The sequence below is a fragment of the Anarhichas minor genome, unplaced genomic scaffold, assembly GCF_050575085.1.
Source record: "Anarhichas minor isolate MPS153535 unplaced genomic scaffold, ASM5057508v1 ptg000136l, whole genome shotgun sequence".
Lineage (NCBI taxonomy): Eukaryota > Metazoa > Chordata > Actinopteri > Perciformes > Anarhichadidae > Anarhichas > Anarhichas minor.
Window position 1 is genome coordinate 19,496,833 of NW_027466582.1, and position 17,252 is coordinate 19,514,084.

The 17,252-nt window shown below is 43.4% G+C and overlaps 2 protein-coding genes across 3 annotated transcripts; one reads left to right on the forward strand and one right to left on the reverse strand.

Annotated features, from left to right (window-relative positions):
• The first annotated feature begins 1,172 nt into the window (after positions 1-1,172).
• hnrnpub (heterogeneous nuclear ribonucleoprotein Ub) lies at positions 1,173-10,125 on the forward strand. 2 transcript variants are annotated; one of them, XM_076083578.1, is made up of 14 exons: positions 1,173-1,809; positions 3,293-3,407; positions 5,387-5,466; positions 5,629-5,768; positions 5,941-6,040; positions 6,683-6,795; positions 7,004-7,267; positions 7,376-7,495; positions 7,589-7,717; positions 7,821-7,989; positions 8,103-8,384; positions 8,503-8,789; positions 8,898-9,044; positions 9,377-10,125. In XM_076083578.1, exons 1-14 carry the CDS (start codon positions 1,344-1,346, stop codon positions 9,425-9,427), a joined length of 2,463 nt encoding a protein of 820 aa, XP_075939693.1. In that variant the 5' UTR covers positions 1,173-1,343; the 3' UTR covers positions 9,428-10,125. The 2 variants fall into 2 exon arrangements, with proteins under 2 accessions (XP_075939693.1, XP_075939692.1); XM_076083577.1 differs by having other exon boundaries at positions 1,174-1,809; positions 8,895-9,044.
• A 4,983-nt stretch (positions 10,126-15,108) lies between these two features.
• On the reverse strand, positions 15,109-17,020 carry lft1 (lefty1). Its single transcript, XM_076084796.1, has 4 exons — positions 16,756-17,020; positions 16,280-16,526; positions 15,846-16,085; positions 15,109-15,433 (listed from the first exon to the last, which is right to left on the reverse strand). The coding sequence occupies exons 1-4, from the start codon at positions 17,018-17,020 to the stop codon at positions 15,109-15,111; spliced, it is 1,077 nt and encodes a 358-aa protein (XP_075940911.1).
• Between the last annotated feature and the right edge of the window lie 232 nt (positions 17,021-17,252).

The window sequence follows — 17,252 nt, forward strand, 5'->3', positions numbered from 1 at the left end:
TAATATGCCTTCTGGTGATGTTGCTGTTAAGGATAGAAGTACCCTTTGCAGTAATAGTAAGTAAAAAGAGAAGATAGTGTGGTATAAGGCTTTTTTTTAAATAACGTTATTGAACTATGCAGAACAATGTCAGATAGCAGAGGCAGAGGCAAAAAATAGATTAAAGGGATACTACAGACATTTAGTATTGTGTCTCGATGATGTTGGGAGACTCGCAAGAGACAGGTAAACACAGAACGGTCAAAATTGATGCAGCGGAAGGCGAGATATCCTCACTTTAAGGGTTAAACTCTTAAAACGCGGGAGCCTACATTTATACATCTGATCGTCACAATTACACAACCGTTTTGACAGAATGGTGAATGGTGTGCCCCTTTAAATTGAGAATATTTTGTTTAGTTAAAACGTTGACAAAACAACAAATCACCATGGTGTCTTTATGCACAGAGACATTTGTTTTTATTTGTTATATTTTTGCATCAACATTTTTCACATTGACTGAAAAAACGTCTTAAAATTACAGCATTTGTTTCGTGACTTGATCATTTGGTATTTTCGAAATAGACAAGAAGTTGTAAACAGTCCTCAACTCTTCTGTCATCATGTTTGAGCAGATAAAATGAAACTACAGATTCAAATCAATTAAAAGTTATACTATGGCTGATTAAAGTGAACCTCCTCTACCTGATTGGCTTAGTGGTAGATAATAGCCACCCTAAATCATAACAGTATTGAATGTAAAATAGCGAACTGTGTAGTTGGATGAATTCATGAGTTTCACTCCATGGAAAGATATACATTATAGACTACTCGCACAAGAACAATTTTAAATTTAAATTAAATAGGGTTAAGAGTATTGACTATTATTTTGAATAGCGTCCTATTTTATCGCCCCTTTATTCATCTAAACTTTATTATCATATTATGCAGTAGATTTACTTTTTTCCAAACGTAGGCTAGGCCTATGTGAATCATGCAAACAAAGACAAAATTAGTATAATCTTTGGTGTCCTAAGTGTTGCATTTTTCCTCCACATTTTGCCCCACTTTTTTCCACATCACCGCTTTCTATGAGATTGGTTTTGTTATTACGCCAGCGACAGATGGTCGGCGGGCTGTATAACCCAGCCGCGCTGCTCTCTGGGTAATTACGGTAAGACGTCATCTTCCTCCCCCACACCCCGGGATAAGCACAGCTCTTTTGCCGGTGAAAGATTGGTCGGACAGCGCGGGTGCCATTTGGCGCAGTATATTGAGCTACATCCGTCGACAAAGCCCGTCCAGTTATTTATTTATCGTATTTGTGAATTTTACTTAATACATTTTGCAGTCAAACATCCACAATGAGCTCAATTAACGTCAAAAAGCTGAAAGTGAACGAGCTGAAGGACGAGCTGAAAAAGCGTGATCTTTCGGATAAAGGGCTGAAGGCCGAGCTGATGGACCGCTTGCAGGCCGCGCTGGACGAGGAGGCCCTTGCAGGAAACCCCCCACTAGACCAAGAAGCTGCAGCGGCTGAGGGTTCCGGCCAGGCCGCCGACCAGGAGGGTATGGGAGAGGAAGAAGAAGGCGAGGGCCCGATAGAAGAAAGTATGGAGGCCAACGAGGAGGAGGAGGAGGAGGAGGAGGAAGAAGAAGAAGAAGTAGTAGAAGCGCCTAAAAATGGGGGCGATGGCGCTGCTGAAGACGAAGAGATGGGTGAGGAGGGAGACGAGGACGACGAGATGGATCCCATGCTCAAGGGAGATGTCGACGACATGGAGAAAATAGACACGGAGGATGGTGAGCCCGCGGACCAGGCTGCTGAGGGTGAGTCACCCGGATTGGTTATGAAAATGTGACTGGCTGGATGGACTGTTGCTGGGTGTCAGGTTTTCCTACAGCGTTAATGCTACCGCGGGAGGGAGCCGGCTGGGAATGACTAAATTCCAATCCGTTACCATACAACAGAGCGTCCATGTTGAGCGATAGCGTGACCTCACTAAACTAGCAAGCGTTAGCCACAAACTGAAACGGCTAGCTGCTCATGCTAATTTCAAGTTAGCATCGGTCCCCACCTTGGCTAAAGCTAACGCTAATCATTTTGTAACGTATTGTCGATATTCCAGTTCACAAATGTTAACTTTATCATTCTTATGTAATGGTAGAATATCGTTCGTCACAATTGAAAACGTTATGCGAATGAAGTTAAACACAAGACATTGATTTAACGTAGCATAGTCTGGTTTTTCGATTCGCTTGGTTAGCGTGTTAGCTTGCCAGCTAACGTCATTTTCTTTGTGTCTTTGGTGCAGTGATAACTAGCGGTCGCCGGTTAGCTAGTTCAGTGGTTCCCGCATTGAAGTCTGGCTTTAAATTGGTTGGTAGTGTGGTGGCGGTGAAACAAGATGATCACTTTACGTTACTCTTTAACCCACAATAAATTGGGGCGCCCACGTTAAATAAAGATCTAACTTTAAAGCAGTGGAATGCCACTGCGGTGATAGCAGGGTGCCTGGCATCCGCTTCTATCATACTAATTACGCTACTCTAAGCTCCGAAGGCACAATTGGGCAGTTCCAAGTTTAGTACAAATTAAACTCTATTTACGAATTCCTTCGGTGTTTATGTCCAAGCGCATTTGCCTAAAGAAAGACTGGGAACATTTGCACTTGCTGTGCAGAAGACGGGCCAGGCGTCGAACTGCTTGTTTAGCACGTGGTTAGTTAGGCCGTGGGTTGGATAGAAAGTGTCATCTTGTTAGAAGAATTTAGAAAATGTCGGTTTACCGTGAGATTCACCTAGGCAATTCAGGGTAAGATGTGGGGGGTGCCAATCAGGTCTAAATAGACATTCCCATTTCCTTGCATGATGCATTCGTCCTTAGACAGCAGTAGATCTGTCCTCCTTAATAATATAGGCTAACATCTGAATCGTATTGAACACAATACATTCCAAGCCCTTTATACCAGGGTTGATGTCCCCTTTACTTTGCAGAGACTTGTTTTTCCAGCCCCAGCAAACACTGTTCACAATGTTCATTTGGACCAGCCTATATTGTAATTATTATCTGGTCATTAGAGCTGTTACAATTCATGTAGTATGATTGTGTATATATATATATATATATATATATATATATATTAAAGTGTAATCGTGAGGTGTTACCTCTTTGGTTACCTTACTATTGATGATTATGGTCGACACAATGTAACTAATGAACGGGCTTTGTGGGTCAGAACCCCACTGCCAGTCCGACCTCTCTCTCACAAAAAGGAACACCTCATTCTATATCTTTGTTCTATTTTCAAAGGGGATGCGGACAAAGACACGAATGCTGATCAGAAGAATAAGAAGGGTGTTAAGAGACGCCGGGAGGAACATGGAAGGGGCTACTTTGAATTTATTGAAGAGAACAAATACAGCTGGTAAGGATGGGACAGAGCAAAAATGGCCTTTAGCATCCCTGAAGCGCCATCCATAGCTTTGTTGAACTGTATTGGCTTTAAGTGCCAATGCACATATAATTAGCATGAGGAAAACCCTCATTTTCAAGTATTATACTATTTATTAACTACCTCACTTTCACACATGTTTTGAGGGTCATCCCTGACTACTTTAAAGAGCCTTACTTTTGACAGTGCCCACTCACATTTGTGTCTCAAATGGACTGCATTCTGTAGCAGAAGTGCAACTATCAAGTCTCTGAATTTTCACATCTGTTCCTCATGCCACTTATTGTTTTGGAAAGCCAGTTGTGTCCTCAAGGTGAAGCCAGGCTGCTCAAGAGAGAACCCAGAGGAAAGTAGCAGATGTGCACTTCTTAATGAATGATTGGAGGGAGGGGGGAAGAATAGCTGAGAGGCGTGGGAGGAGGGGTCCAGTGCTGCAGAGTAGAACACAAGGATGTAGCAAAATGTCCAAAGTGTTTGGAACGTCCACGGAGGAGCTCGTCATTTACCGTCCATCGTTTTACCTCGCAATGGTCTTTTTTTTTTTATCGTTTTGTTTTTTATTTCACTGGTTGTATGCCGTCAAACTGCTATTTCTGTCTCATGTATCATGTGTTGTTTGTTATCATGGTGTGAGAGCGTGGACGTGTGCTTGCAAGACTCTTTTCTACCCCCCGCCCAGGTGACTTCATGCATGGTGTGCGTGGATGTTTATGTGTGCATACGTGTACCTACTTCTTGGTCAGTGTTTTGTTGTCATTGCGCTGTTGACACACTTTAAAGAATCCAACGTCAGAAAACAGAAATTATTTTTGAGGATTTTTTTTTTTTAATTTTATTTTATTTATTTTTTCTTCTTCGGGAAAAGTCTGGGAGAATTATTTCAACGCAATGGTAGTGCTGCCTCTTTAGGTCCTTTTTGGCCCCTTCCTATCTGACAGTTAAATATTTTATTGCAAGTGTTCATTCATTTACAATTTGAAAGTCCCGATTTTCTGTCTTTTCCCCAATACCATATCTTTTATTAGAGCTTTAATCCACTCTGTGACGCCTGGGGCCCCTGGGCAGCCATAGGCCTATAGAGCAGCACTCACTGACTGCACTGACCATACACTCCACCTCAGGCTACTTGCTCCAGAGCCACCATAAAGCCCCCCCCCCCCCACAGCCATTCGTGCTGCATTCAAGGCTGTTTTAAGAACTACGATGTCAGATGTCTCCGGAGATGTTGAGACTGCTGCGGATAATCAGCCCAAATCTTTGATTTGATTCCTGCTGAATAATGACTACTCCACTGGACATAGATCATTGCATCAGGTGGAACAATGCAGAAGCCTTATTGAAATGTGCAACTCTTTACAACTTTGAACTAGATTCTTAAACTTCCCGTAGTGGAATTGTGTACCTAATCTCAAGCTACAGAGTTGGTAAGTTGCTGTAGCTCACATGACTCATTTCAAGCAGCCAAGCATGTCCTTCACACTCAGAATAGTGAGTCGGTCGGGACCTTTTTCATTTTAGGATTCCACATATGGGAAGTTAAATAAACTGTACCTGCTGTCACTTTGACTGACCCCACAGCAATCCTGGAGATCATAAACACACTGATCTGAAAGGGGAAAGGTCTTCTATCACTTTGACCAGTGGATAGCAGTGAGTGCTAGGGACAGCAGAGGTTCTCTCTCTCTCTCTCTCTCTCTCTCTGTGTATCTCTCACGTTTTAGATTTCACTGGATACTAGAAGGTAAGTGCTGTCTGCCAAGGCCAAAAATAAAGACTTTGGAGACTCGCTTCCCCCACTTACTGTTCCTATTTTGTGTTGCTTCCCTTAGTCTGTCTTTCCACCTTTCTCCCCAAATATTTTTCAGCAAGTGGTACCCAAGACATCTTTTGTGTTCCATGCAGTTGCATCGACATGTGAACCCTATCGCTGACTGGTTGGTGTCTCTTTTCAGGGCCTCATTTAAGTCTCCCGTGCCCCCCCTGGAGGAAGAAGATGAGGAGTTTGATGACACAAAAGTCTGCCTGGATACCTGTGAGTGACAGGTTTAAAGGAATATTTTAAGCCACTTTGATTCAAAGATCCAATATTATAAGTCAAAGATGACTAGCTGAAACATTACCACACTCTTCATCGGAGGCCCATTTACCTGGATACAGATACTGATCAGTGTGCTCTTTTTTTGTTGTGCTCTAGACAACTGCGACCTGCACTTTAAGGTGTCACGGGACCGTTACAGTGCCTCATCTCTCACTATGGAGAGCTTTGCTTACCTCTGGTCCGGAGGCAAGGGAACCTACGGTGTGAACAAAGGCAAAGCCTGCTTTGAGATGAAGGTACAGTAACAGTGACCTAAACACATTCTCATTCCTAATGCATCCCGGAATGTTTTATCACTCGTGTAGAACTCAACAGTGTGTACAAGCGTTGTGTAAAATGGACGCACAGCGGACTAGTGGAAACGAGTCCTGATACATTTTGTTTGTGTATTTTGCTTCATGTCAACAGATTGCAGAGAAAATTCCCGTGAAGCACATTTCCAGCAAGAACATGGAGATTCATGATGTGCAGGTCGGCTGGTCCCTGTCTACTGGCACCCTCCTCCTCGGTCAGTGTCTTCTGTATGCTCTAGCTCTACACTCTTCTGTATATTATACTGCTGGCTGCGTGGAATGAAGTGTTGAGTCCAGCAGTAACTTTCCGTTTACTCGTGGCAGCGTTTCTTCCACTCTCTTCCAGAATCATTTTGTCACGTCACACATGTGGTGCACAGCTAACTGTTCAAGTATTATCTGGAACATGATGGGATATCATTACTTCTGATGCACAAAATGGTGACCAGGCCAGTGCAGGATATGTTTCATGCATGCAGAATTCTGCAGTGCTCCAAATACTGTGCAGTATCTTGAATGGACTTAACATTGGATTCATTGGAAGACAGCAAAACTCTGACAAAGTATCTGTTTTATATATTTATATTAATACAAAAACAGGCTTCTGTGGTCTTCCTTGAGGTCCCTCTAGTGGTTCATAAGCAGCATGACATGGCCATGTAAAATGGCTCCAGCTCAGGCTGCATCATGGTAATGGTGGCTGGCTTATTGCCAACACACATGATTCACACACCATAATAAGAGTCCCAGTGACTGAGATTCCTTCTGCTAGACGTCTCAAAAAGGCTTTTTTAATAGATTTTTTTATATATTTTTTTTATTTTTGTCAATTCATGTTTCTCCCATTAATTGTTTAGGTGAGGAGGAACATTCTTATGCATACTCCGGGAAAGGCAAGAAGACCACCAACTGTGTGACAGAGGACTTTGGAGAAACCTACGAGGAGAATGATGTCATCTGCTGCCTTATTGTAAGACATGCATGCTGCTCGTATTTTGTCAGTTTATTAAAGTAGATGAAAACCAAGCCAGCGTAATGGACTTAAAAGCAGAAACCTCAATATGAAGGTGAAAGAACTGCCAACTTTTACTTTGTGTTATTTGTCTAAATGGCTGGTCCATTTGTTCACATTTCAACTCGTCTTCATCACAATTTCTCATATTGCTTTCTCTGTTTAGGACTTTGAGGGGGAGGAGGCGGTGTTGTCCTTCTCCAAGAACGGCGGCGAGCCGGCCGCTGCTTTCCAGGTCAAGAAGGACTCTCTGAACGGCCAGGCTCTCTTCCCCCACGTCATCTGCCACAACTGTGCTGTGGAGTTCAACTTTGGCCAGATGGAGACTCCGTACTTCCCTCTGCCCCAGGGTTACACCTTCATGCAGCAGATCCCCGTGGACGACAGAGTCCGGGGGCTCAAGGGGCCCCAGACCAAGGCTGACTGCGAGGTAGGCATAGTAATGTAATTCCTTTGATTAGTCATGGAGTATGTTTGTAACTAATATTCAGCAGAATGTATAGTGATTTTATGTAATTTGGCCTTTCATGTCATGTAGATCATAGTGATGGTCGGCCTGCCAGGCTCAGGGAAGACCACATGGGTGAAGAACCATGTCCAGGAAAACCCTGGGAAGTACTACATCCTGGGCAGTGACACCATTGTGGACAAGATGATGGTCAGTCCTGATGCAGCTGCTGTTTTCATTAGTTCATACTGTCTCTACTGTTTAATATGTTGACATTGTATTTTGTCCAATCATTTAATACAGATCAACAGCCTGAAGCGCCAGTCAAAAGACATCACAAAACTGAGCGCCATTTCCCAGCGAGCACCTCTTTTCCTGGGAAAGTTCATTGAGATCGCCGCCCGCAAGAAGAGAAACTACATCCTGGATCATGTAAGTGGCTTGTGCTGGATTTGTTTTATTTAGTTCTACAGATTACCTTCAAATCAAACGCTATAAAAACCCAGTACCAATGAGCCTCTTTCTCTTCCCCCAGACCAACCTGTCGGCCCCAGGCCAGAAGAGAAAGATGTGCTTGTTTGCAGGCTTCCAGCGCAAGGCTGTGGTGGTCTGCCCCTCTGACGACGACTACAAGCAGAGAGTCCAGAAGAAGGTCGAGAGTGATGGCAAAGAAGTGCCTGAGCACGCTGTCTTCAAAATGAAAGGTAAAAATACATGGTAGTCGAAATCAATAAAACCTTTACTGTTCTTTGTTTTTCTGTCTGATTCAGGTGAGTCTCTCCTCCTTATCACGTCCCTTGTTTTCCCTCCATGTCAGGCTTCTACTCTCTGCCTGAGGAGGGAGAGAGCTTCAGCGACGTCGTCTTTGCCGAGCTGCAGAAGGAGGAGGCCGGCAAGCTGCTGGAACAGTACAAAGAAGAGAGCAAGACGGCTCTGCCGGCCGAGAAGAAGCCCAACCAGGGGAGCACAACACCAAAAAGAGGTGGCGGCCTGCGCGGCGGCGGCCGGGGGGGCAAGAACCAGTTTGGCCGTGGCAGTGGACCCGGACAGAGAGGCGGTGGCCGCGGAGGCTTCCAGAACAGAGGCAACTTCAGAGGAGGTAGTATTATATTTGGGATGTAATCACCATTTTATTCATAGAATATATGTATTCTTGTTGTTGTAAAGACCATTTATTGCATTCATGCTAACTTGTACTGCTCCTGATGTTTTTGCAGCCCCTGGCCCCCGTGGCGGCTTCAACCGTCCACCTCGCGGCTTCCTGCCTCCCCCAGCCTTCAGGGGAGGGTTCCATAACCGTGGCAACTTCAACCGGGGCGGTGGCCCCATCCCCAGCCTGGGCGGTTCTCCCAGGGGCGGACCAATGAGGGGTAACATGGGACCCAGAGGGGGTCACATGAACAGAGGTGGCCCAATGAACCGAGGAAACATGAGCAGAGGAGGCGGAGGCGGAGGAGGAGGAGTCAACATGCATCGCGGTGGATCCAGGGGACATCACAACCAGGTGGGTTTGATAATGACACTCTTTCTTCCTGTTGTCATGTGATCTGTTTTTTGTTTTGTTTGTGGGTGGCGACATGGTCATCATTGTCCTGCCTCTCTCCCACAGCAGTTCCAGCAGAGAGGTGGTAACCGTGGCAACTTTGGCAACTTTGGTAACAAGAATGGCAACTTCGGTAACAACAGGAACAGCGGTAACTTTGGCAACAGGAACGGCATGGACAAGGCCCAAGCCTTCAACCAGAGCTGGCAGCAAGGGGTCAGTATTAAGAGCAGACTTCAGACTGTCGATGTTGAACACGATACCCAAACACTACATGTAGATGTGAATACAACGGAATCACTTGACCCACGGCCACATGTTGTGTGATATTAATGATTCCATTACCCTCATTAGCGAAAAATACAATAAGCATTTAATATTTCATCTCATTTTGCCCCAGTTTCCCATGAATAACGAATACTTCCATAAACCGTTACTACCAGTGCAGAATGTAGATATACTTACTGAAATGAGTAGAAACTGAAGAAAGCCCGTTTGACTTGGATACAAACACAAAGTAAGCTGTGCGTCTCTTGTGTCCCGTACAGTTCTGGAACCAGAAGCCGTGGAGCCAGCAGTATCAGCCTGGATATTACTAAGACACTTGTTGTAACGGAGTGGTGGCCGACCCACCGCTAGCCACGGAACATCCCTCCACGCCGCTCTTTTGATTTTACTTTCTCTAGAACCCACTTTTAATAATCTCTAACCCACCAACTGACAATGAAGACTAACGCGATATGGAGCAACAACATTCCACATCAGGGAGGAGACCAGATACCCGAGTGTAATCGAGGCTTCCTACATCCATCTACACATGGGGTACAACGTGGGTTCAGTCTCATTCAATCATCTGTTTTTATTTCTTTCGTTGTATATTTCATTATGCTTTTTTCACACTTTTAAATGACGTGCTTTTAAAGGAAAAAAAAAAACCTTTTGCCAGCCCCGGGGCAGATGTTGCGAGATTTCTTTTTTCAGGGCTGTGCATTTTATCTGTGCTGTGATTTATTTTTTTGTGTTGCTTTTTTTTTTTTTATTACAAATTGTAAATATTTGTTGTTTTTCTTTCCTTTGCGTAGTCTGTATGAGAAGTGCAAAGAAACGGTAATGATTGAAAGGAACCGTGGCTTGTTAGCGAGAAGCATGGTAGCTGATTCTGCTGTTAGGCTGTACATGTCAATAGAGTCCGCAGTTAAACCGAAGCAACAGATGAACTGTCTTTTGTTCCCAGTATCCAACCTGTAACCTAAACTCCATAGACCTACAATAAACAACTCGTTGGCTTTTTACATTCTTCTTGGCTTGTGACTTTTGATTCGGTTCAAAGGTGTGTAAAAGACCTTTGAATGGGCAATGTCCTAGTTTGCTACTTCAAACAGTGAGGACAGCAGCCCCCCCCCCCCCCCCTTACACCCCATTAGGAAAGTATTCCTTCTAGTTGTCCTGGAAATGTCCTTCAGGTATTCTAGTGTACATCACTTTGAGAAAGTATTTTCACCAAGCCATTTAAGGACTAAAGTAAGCCATTTTATTATTTACATGCTTAAAAACTAGGACACTTGGTTATGATGTTAAAATGGAAAGTGCCCATCGGTCCAAATAATCTCAAACCAGAACCACAATAGACTTTCTTCTTTTTTTTAATGTATATTTTCACCACTATTTAATTTTTGAACAAATTTCTGCCAATGCTAGTTCGGCACGAACGTGGTAGAAAGCGGGCAGGGTTACTCATTTTCACCAGCAAACCTAAAGGGCTACACAGTGTCACAACCCGTCCACCTATTAACGCCACCAGCTGATCACGAGGACCTGTTCCTGACCAAGCAGAGGAACTCTTTATCAACTCAGAGGTGTTCTGTTGCGCTGAAGCTCCCCCAGAGTTCCTAGTTGGTGACTGTGTGGCCCCAGCAATAATGGCAGCTCCTCGTCCAGCAGCCCATAATGTGTCCCGGCAAGTTCTCCTGGCAGAGGACACCCTGCTTGTGTTCCAACACTAGAACAGCAGAGCTGGACAGACCGTCACCGTAGATTACAAGTGGTGTGTTTATTTTGTTTGTTTTTTACCTGGCTGTGTTGACATTTAATAAACATGTAAATACGTCACCACTATTTCAACCCGTGCACGAATGTTCATTAATTAATTGGCTTGGAGTAATAACTGTATTGTGATTAGGAAAGTGTTAGTTCGCCCCAGTACTGCTGTGTGATGAATTGTCAACTATATTTAAATGTGTGGAGAGTTTGTGCCCTCCCGTTTTTATTGTTCTGGATACATACATCAAGCAGAATGCAAGCTTTTGAGTTTACAGTATAACCTATAACACAACAGACTCTATATTTTTATCGCTTTATGTTGCAGGTTGTATATCAGGTCTTTTATTATTAAACCAACAATGCAAAAAGCTTTGAGACTTTTAGAGATTTGTTGTCTTTTCTATCTTACGGTTTTTATATTTGTGTTTTAAAAACTGGGACTGTATTTTCCTTTTTAATTTGTCTCAACTCTATTAAAGTAAAATAAGCTGGTACACACTGACTTTGTGGTTTGTTACAGTGGAAAAGTATTCACTGCATTGGGAATATCCAGATTTGATCATCTTTCAACATTAAATTGGTGGAGATTTAATATGGTTTAAACCGATCCACTCCAAGAGATTAACGTTTTTAAAGAAGACATAATCCTCACTTTCAGGTTCATCCATGTATTTAAGGTTTCTACTGGAACATGTTCACATGCTTTCATGTTCAAAAAACATTTTTATTTTTCTCATACGGTCTGTCTGAATATATCTGTAGTCAGCCTTATTCTGAAACGCTTCGTTTTAGCGCCTGTCTCTTTAAGAGCTCTCTCTCGGAAGAAAGCCCAGTCTGCTCTGATTGGTCAGCGGTACCAGCGCTCATAGCGTCACTGCAGCAGAGTTTTGCGTCACTTCAGGTGACTGTCATTCTGACATCACAACCTTACTGAAGCTTACTTTCACAGTATTTATATAGCAACTAAATTGGCTTTACAATAGAAAAAAACAAGTACATCTCATTTTCTACAATATGGGAACTTTAAGCCATTACTGTGTAGCTTTGCCTTTATGCTTTGGCTCACTGTCTTCCTAGAAAACAAAACTTTCAAATCGCTTTAAACAGGTTTTATAAACATTGTGAACATGAGTTTATGGTCTCAATCTCTAGTTTCAAGTCTTCTTCAATACAGCATGATGTTCATTTAGTAAATGATGGTCCATGTAGAGTCAAACAGACCATAAAGCAGGGGATGCTTTAGGGCGGGGCTACGCGGTGATTTACAGCTCGGTTGTCTATGCTGTCTGGTCTGGGAGTTAACAACTTTAACCCTTTCACAGTTTGTTTTCAGTTCAAAAAACAAGATGGCGATGGACAAAAACAAAGATGGCGGCGGGCAACATGCTTAACTCAAGGCTTCAAAAATGACAGTCCACAGACCAATGAGTGATGTCAGGGTAAATATGTCCACTTCTTATTAAATACAGTCTATGGCTCAGAGTGAAATATCTGTTGGATGGATTGACAAGAAATTTGTTACAGATGTTCTAGAGGATAAACTTTGGTGATCCTCTGACTTTTCCTCAAGCTGGTATGGGTTGATTTAAAATATCTTGACAATCGGAAATCAGAGGATGAATTGTTAGAACTTTGACGCGGGGACCTTTGATCTAGCTCCATCACCAGATCAAAATCGACATGTTTTATGATCAAATACCTGCAAAACTAATCGCACGGCCGTCAGCCTCAGTTGTACTTGAGTGATGATAGCATGCTAACACACTGAACTGAGATGCTGAACATCCACATGCTTTGTTATTGTGAGTACATTAGCATGCTGATGTTAGCATCTAGCTCAAAGTTGTGCGTGAGTGGAGCCTCACAGATCTGCAGCCAAGGCTGGAGAGTGTTTTTCTCTTTGCCACTCTCCGTAAAGCTGCGACCGCTGAAGCACATCAGCAAACTGTTGGCCTGCTCGAGGCGTCAAACTGTGTTGTAAAAATTCTGTCACAATCTATTATTACTCGGAGTCTGTGATTCTAATCAAATAGACCTTTTGATGAATTCAGTGAACGTCGCTAGCTGTCCATTCAGTGTGAGTCATGATGAAAGATCTGGTGTTCACACACAGTTTTAGTTTTGAATTTTGGAAATGATTACATCTGTCTTGCAACATAATTTGAGTTTTCGACTGACACACAGGCGGTGGCAGCGCTCTTGATACTGAACGTGTGTTTTTTGAATCATTAATATACAGATCAAGCTCATAGATTGTGTATCTGGAAGGGTATGTAGAGAAAAGATAAGTGGAGAAACAGCACCAACCGTACGGTCACTTTTCATGTCAACACACACGAAGCAGATCAATGTTTTTTTCCCATTGTTGCCTCGGACAGACGACTTCTCATGGCTGCCACATGGGAGACTGAACCTACCAGACTCTGTGAACGTGGGATTTCCCGATCCATCAGATTTTTCCACCATTGTTAAAAAAGTTCCGTCAATGATGAAAAATATTCAATTAACTCTGCTCCAGTGTTGGTTCATTGACCTGGAAATGTTGTTGCACGCATGTGCTAATTTGTGCTTTTAATAATCTTTACGCTGATTTGGTTGGAGTGTTTCTTTGTCTTCATATTTTAAAGGTGCAGTGTGTGGGATGTGGCGCTATCTGGTGGTGAGGTTGCAGAGTGCATCCAACTGGAACCAAAAAAACCTGTGTTTGTTTTGTGCGTTCTGTATGGTGGTGTAGAGGACTCGCTCTGTGTGTAGATATAAAGGGCTCATTCTAATCTACGGTGACAAAAGCACAACAAATCTTGTTTTCAGGTGATTATACACAAAAGAAAACACATACACTGCGTGCACTATTATTAGGCAAGTTGTATTTTTGAGGATTCATTTTATTATTGAACAACTACAGAGCTCTCGGTCAATCCAAAATGTTATTAAACCTCAAACCTGAATATTTAAGAAAGTAAAAGTGAGGTTTTGGCTTTCTTAGGAGAATATCTATGTGTGCACAATTATTATGCAACGAAATGAAAAACAAAAATGTTCCCATCTCACTTGTTTATTTTCATCTGTTAAAGTGAGAATAATAAACAGCATGAGACTTTCTAATACTTGCTAATATTTATAATACAGATAGTTACTGGTGTGTATATACTACATATCCTGGTGTATTTGTACTATGGATACTGGTATATTTATAATACAGATAGTGGTGTGTATATACTACATATTGGTGTATATGTACTACAGATACTGGTGTTTTATACCACAGATATTGGTGTATATGTACTACAGATACTTTTGTGAGAGGTGAATACTTTAATAAGAGTACCAGTATGTGTGACGGGTGAATACTTTAATAAGAGTACCAGTATGTGTGATATTCATTCTTTACATCACATCATGTCTCTTTTAGCTTCCAGGTGCATGCTGGGAATCCACTTCCCTCCCAGACAGACAGCTGCTTGTCTTTGGCAGGGCAGCATGTTTACCTCCATCAGCAGCATATTAGTGAATGACAAGACCCCCCATTCAGACAGCAAACAGTGCATTAGCTACTGGCCCTGATTTGGCCGGTCTAAGTCCGATGTAAACACTCAAAGAGCCCTCTCTCCGGCTTAATGCCAAGTGACTACACGTTTCTCCGTATGTGGCCATGTAGCTCCTTCCCACCGCAAACAAAGCATTATGAGTCGGTTTGTCAACAGCGGTGTGCCCGCGGCTTGACAAATGCTACAAGTCATTAGGCAAATGATTTGCTCTTCTCTACAGTTTCCTATAAGTGTAAATGAAGAGGTGGCGGAGGAGGCCCGCATGTGAATGTGATCATGAATGCGAATGGGGGCCCAGACAGCCGAATGCTCGACAGCAGGGAAGAGGAGGGACCAGAGAGTGAAACTAAATATTTTATTTTCCAAACATAAACTCATCCATATTATGTACAGCTTGAAAAAAATATAACACATCAGACAGAATTTGAATGATTGCTGCAGATTCAACGCAAAAAAGATATAACAAATTTACAAAATATATAAAAGTGCTGATGGAAGGAGATGGAGTTTATGGCGGCAGGACTGCCATGTCGTGTGAAAATCTCCCGATAAATGTCCATTTAAATATAAAGTACTAGACGTGTTGTTTAACAGCATTAAACATATCAACATCCCAATGAAAAGACACTATAATATCACTGTAGTACTTACAGTCTGAGATTACAAAAGTACTATAGTAGCTGTCTATGACTTCATACTATGGAGACATTGTCCATAGTGCACGCGCACCTCTCTACAATCATGTTGGGGAACTCGGCTACTTCTATCTCGGTGTAGTCCCCCTTCTTCACCAGGTACATGATGGGTAACGGGGCGCTCTCCGACACCGTGCACCGCCTCTCCCCAAAGCTGTAGTTGCGCTTGGGCTGCTTGCAGCCTCCGGTGCATCTGAAGGCCTGGTACCCCGCCGGCTCGATGATCCAGTACTGGGTCCAGGTGAGTGCGCGGAAGTCAATGAAGTACTGTTCCCTGCAGCAGGTATCTTTGTTTCGGTTGATGTCGCAGTCGCCGCGAGAACTGAGGAGGAAAGGATGAAGAACAGTTAGATGGCCGCTGTTAGAAAGTCTCATGCTGTTTTTATTTTTTTCTCTGGGGGCCCGGAGTCTCTTTGCTACGCCCCTGCTTGCCACAATTATCCGACTATGTTATTTAATGTTTTTTAGTGGGTGAATCTACACAATTAGACCTTATTAGAACTCCATTATAACTTCAGCACAAAGAGTCAGAAGTATAAAACACTACAATTTGGGAGAACGCTTGAATTAATTCCATGTGCTCTTTGGACTCTTACTCATTACTCTTAATGATTTCTCCAAACCATGAGAAAGTTAACTTGCAATGCAAATATGACAGGTTAAAAAAAATGGAGGGTGTGGGCCAATTACCACGCTGATACAATATCCTGTATATCAAACGCTCGCGCCCTTACCCGTATTCTTCGAGGTTCAGTGTGTAGAGGATGAGCTCGGGCCTTCCCAAGGTGTTGTCCGTCTGCTCCTGGGTGGTAAAGCGAACACTCTTGGCCACCTCTGCCGCGTAGCTGCCGGGTCTCTCGCCCTCGAGCCACACCTCCATGTGCATAGGTGTCTTCTGCTGGGTCTTGGACCAATAGTGCACCGCCTGTGTCACATCAAAGCTCTTCCAGCCGGTCTCGTGAATGGGGATCAACCTGTGAACACGAGAGATAAGGGCGATTAATTAAAAGGAGTTAAAAGAATAAAAAACAACGGATATTTCCTGGAGATGAATACAATTGAATTATTATTACTAAAATAAGCCACTTAGACTGAGATGATGTCCCCCAGTAATTGCTCGACAATTAAGATATTTACATAAATCCGCCGTGAGGAAACGATCCCTTACCGTGAATCTACCAGTGATGTCCGGTTAGATCCGTTGGGCAGCACCTCCACCCAGTAGATGCTGACCCGAGCGTTGTTGACGGCCCGGTGGTTCTTCCTCTCCACCGCGAAGCGTTTGTGGTAGGAAGCCCGCTGGTAGAGTTTCAGCTCCGCCATGGTCACCTCGCTGTTATCCGGAATCCTCGCCTCCATGTCGAACACTATGCGTTGCCGAGTGGTGTCGGAATACACATACTCCCCGGAAATATCTAAAACACAGAGCAATGTCAGCGTTATGGGCGATTCTCTCTTCCGAGCAGCTTAAAATGTCCGTTTGGTAAAGGCATTTTTGTGCGTAAAATAGTCTTTGCGCACCTTGTGTCATAATTACGCACGTAAATAACTGTTTACTTTAACTGGTATCTGTGTCAAAGTTATTTCCATTTGAATTGCTACAAATTACATGTTATGCATTTAAAAAATGGAAACGGGCCATACCTGCATTACCGGGGATTCCTCTGAGGATGCCCGCCAGACTGGGCAGAGATCTGCGTCTCCTGCTCTGGTGCATCTTCAGCATGGACGTGTACTTGTTTCTGATATGCGCTGGAACAACCAGATTCTCCAGATCCCTCTTATGGATCTTTGGAACTTCATCCAACCCGAGTTTCTGCAGCAGCGCGTCCTTCATATCCTGGTGCGTAAAAGCCTCGGCGAGACCGAGGAGAGCGGTGCAGAGGACACAAGCGCGGAGGAAATCCATGAGTCGAAACTTCAGTGTGATAAACAGCAGCACAGTAGCACGAGTCACCCAGAGATAGAAAGTGTCCCCCTGACACTCCTTCGGCCCCTTATATTGTTGCGGCCCTCCCAGTCGTTCGCACTTTGTCAATGGGGGCAGGGGCCCTTATCAGAACAAAGGTGCGACAATACAGCCCCATCCTAAACAGGATATCTAAGTGGCCATACTTCAAACAGCAACAATTAGACTCGAG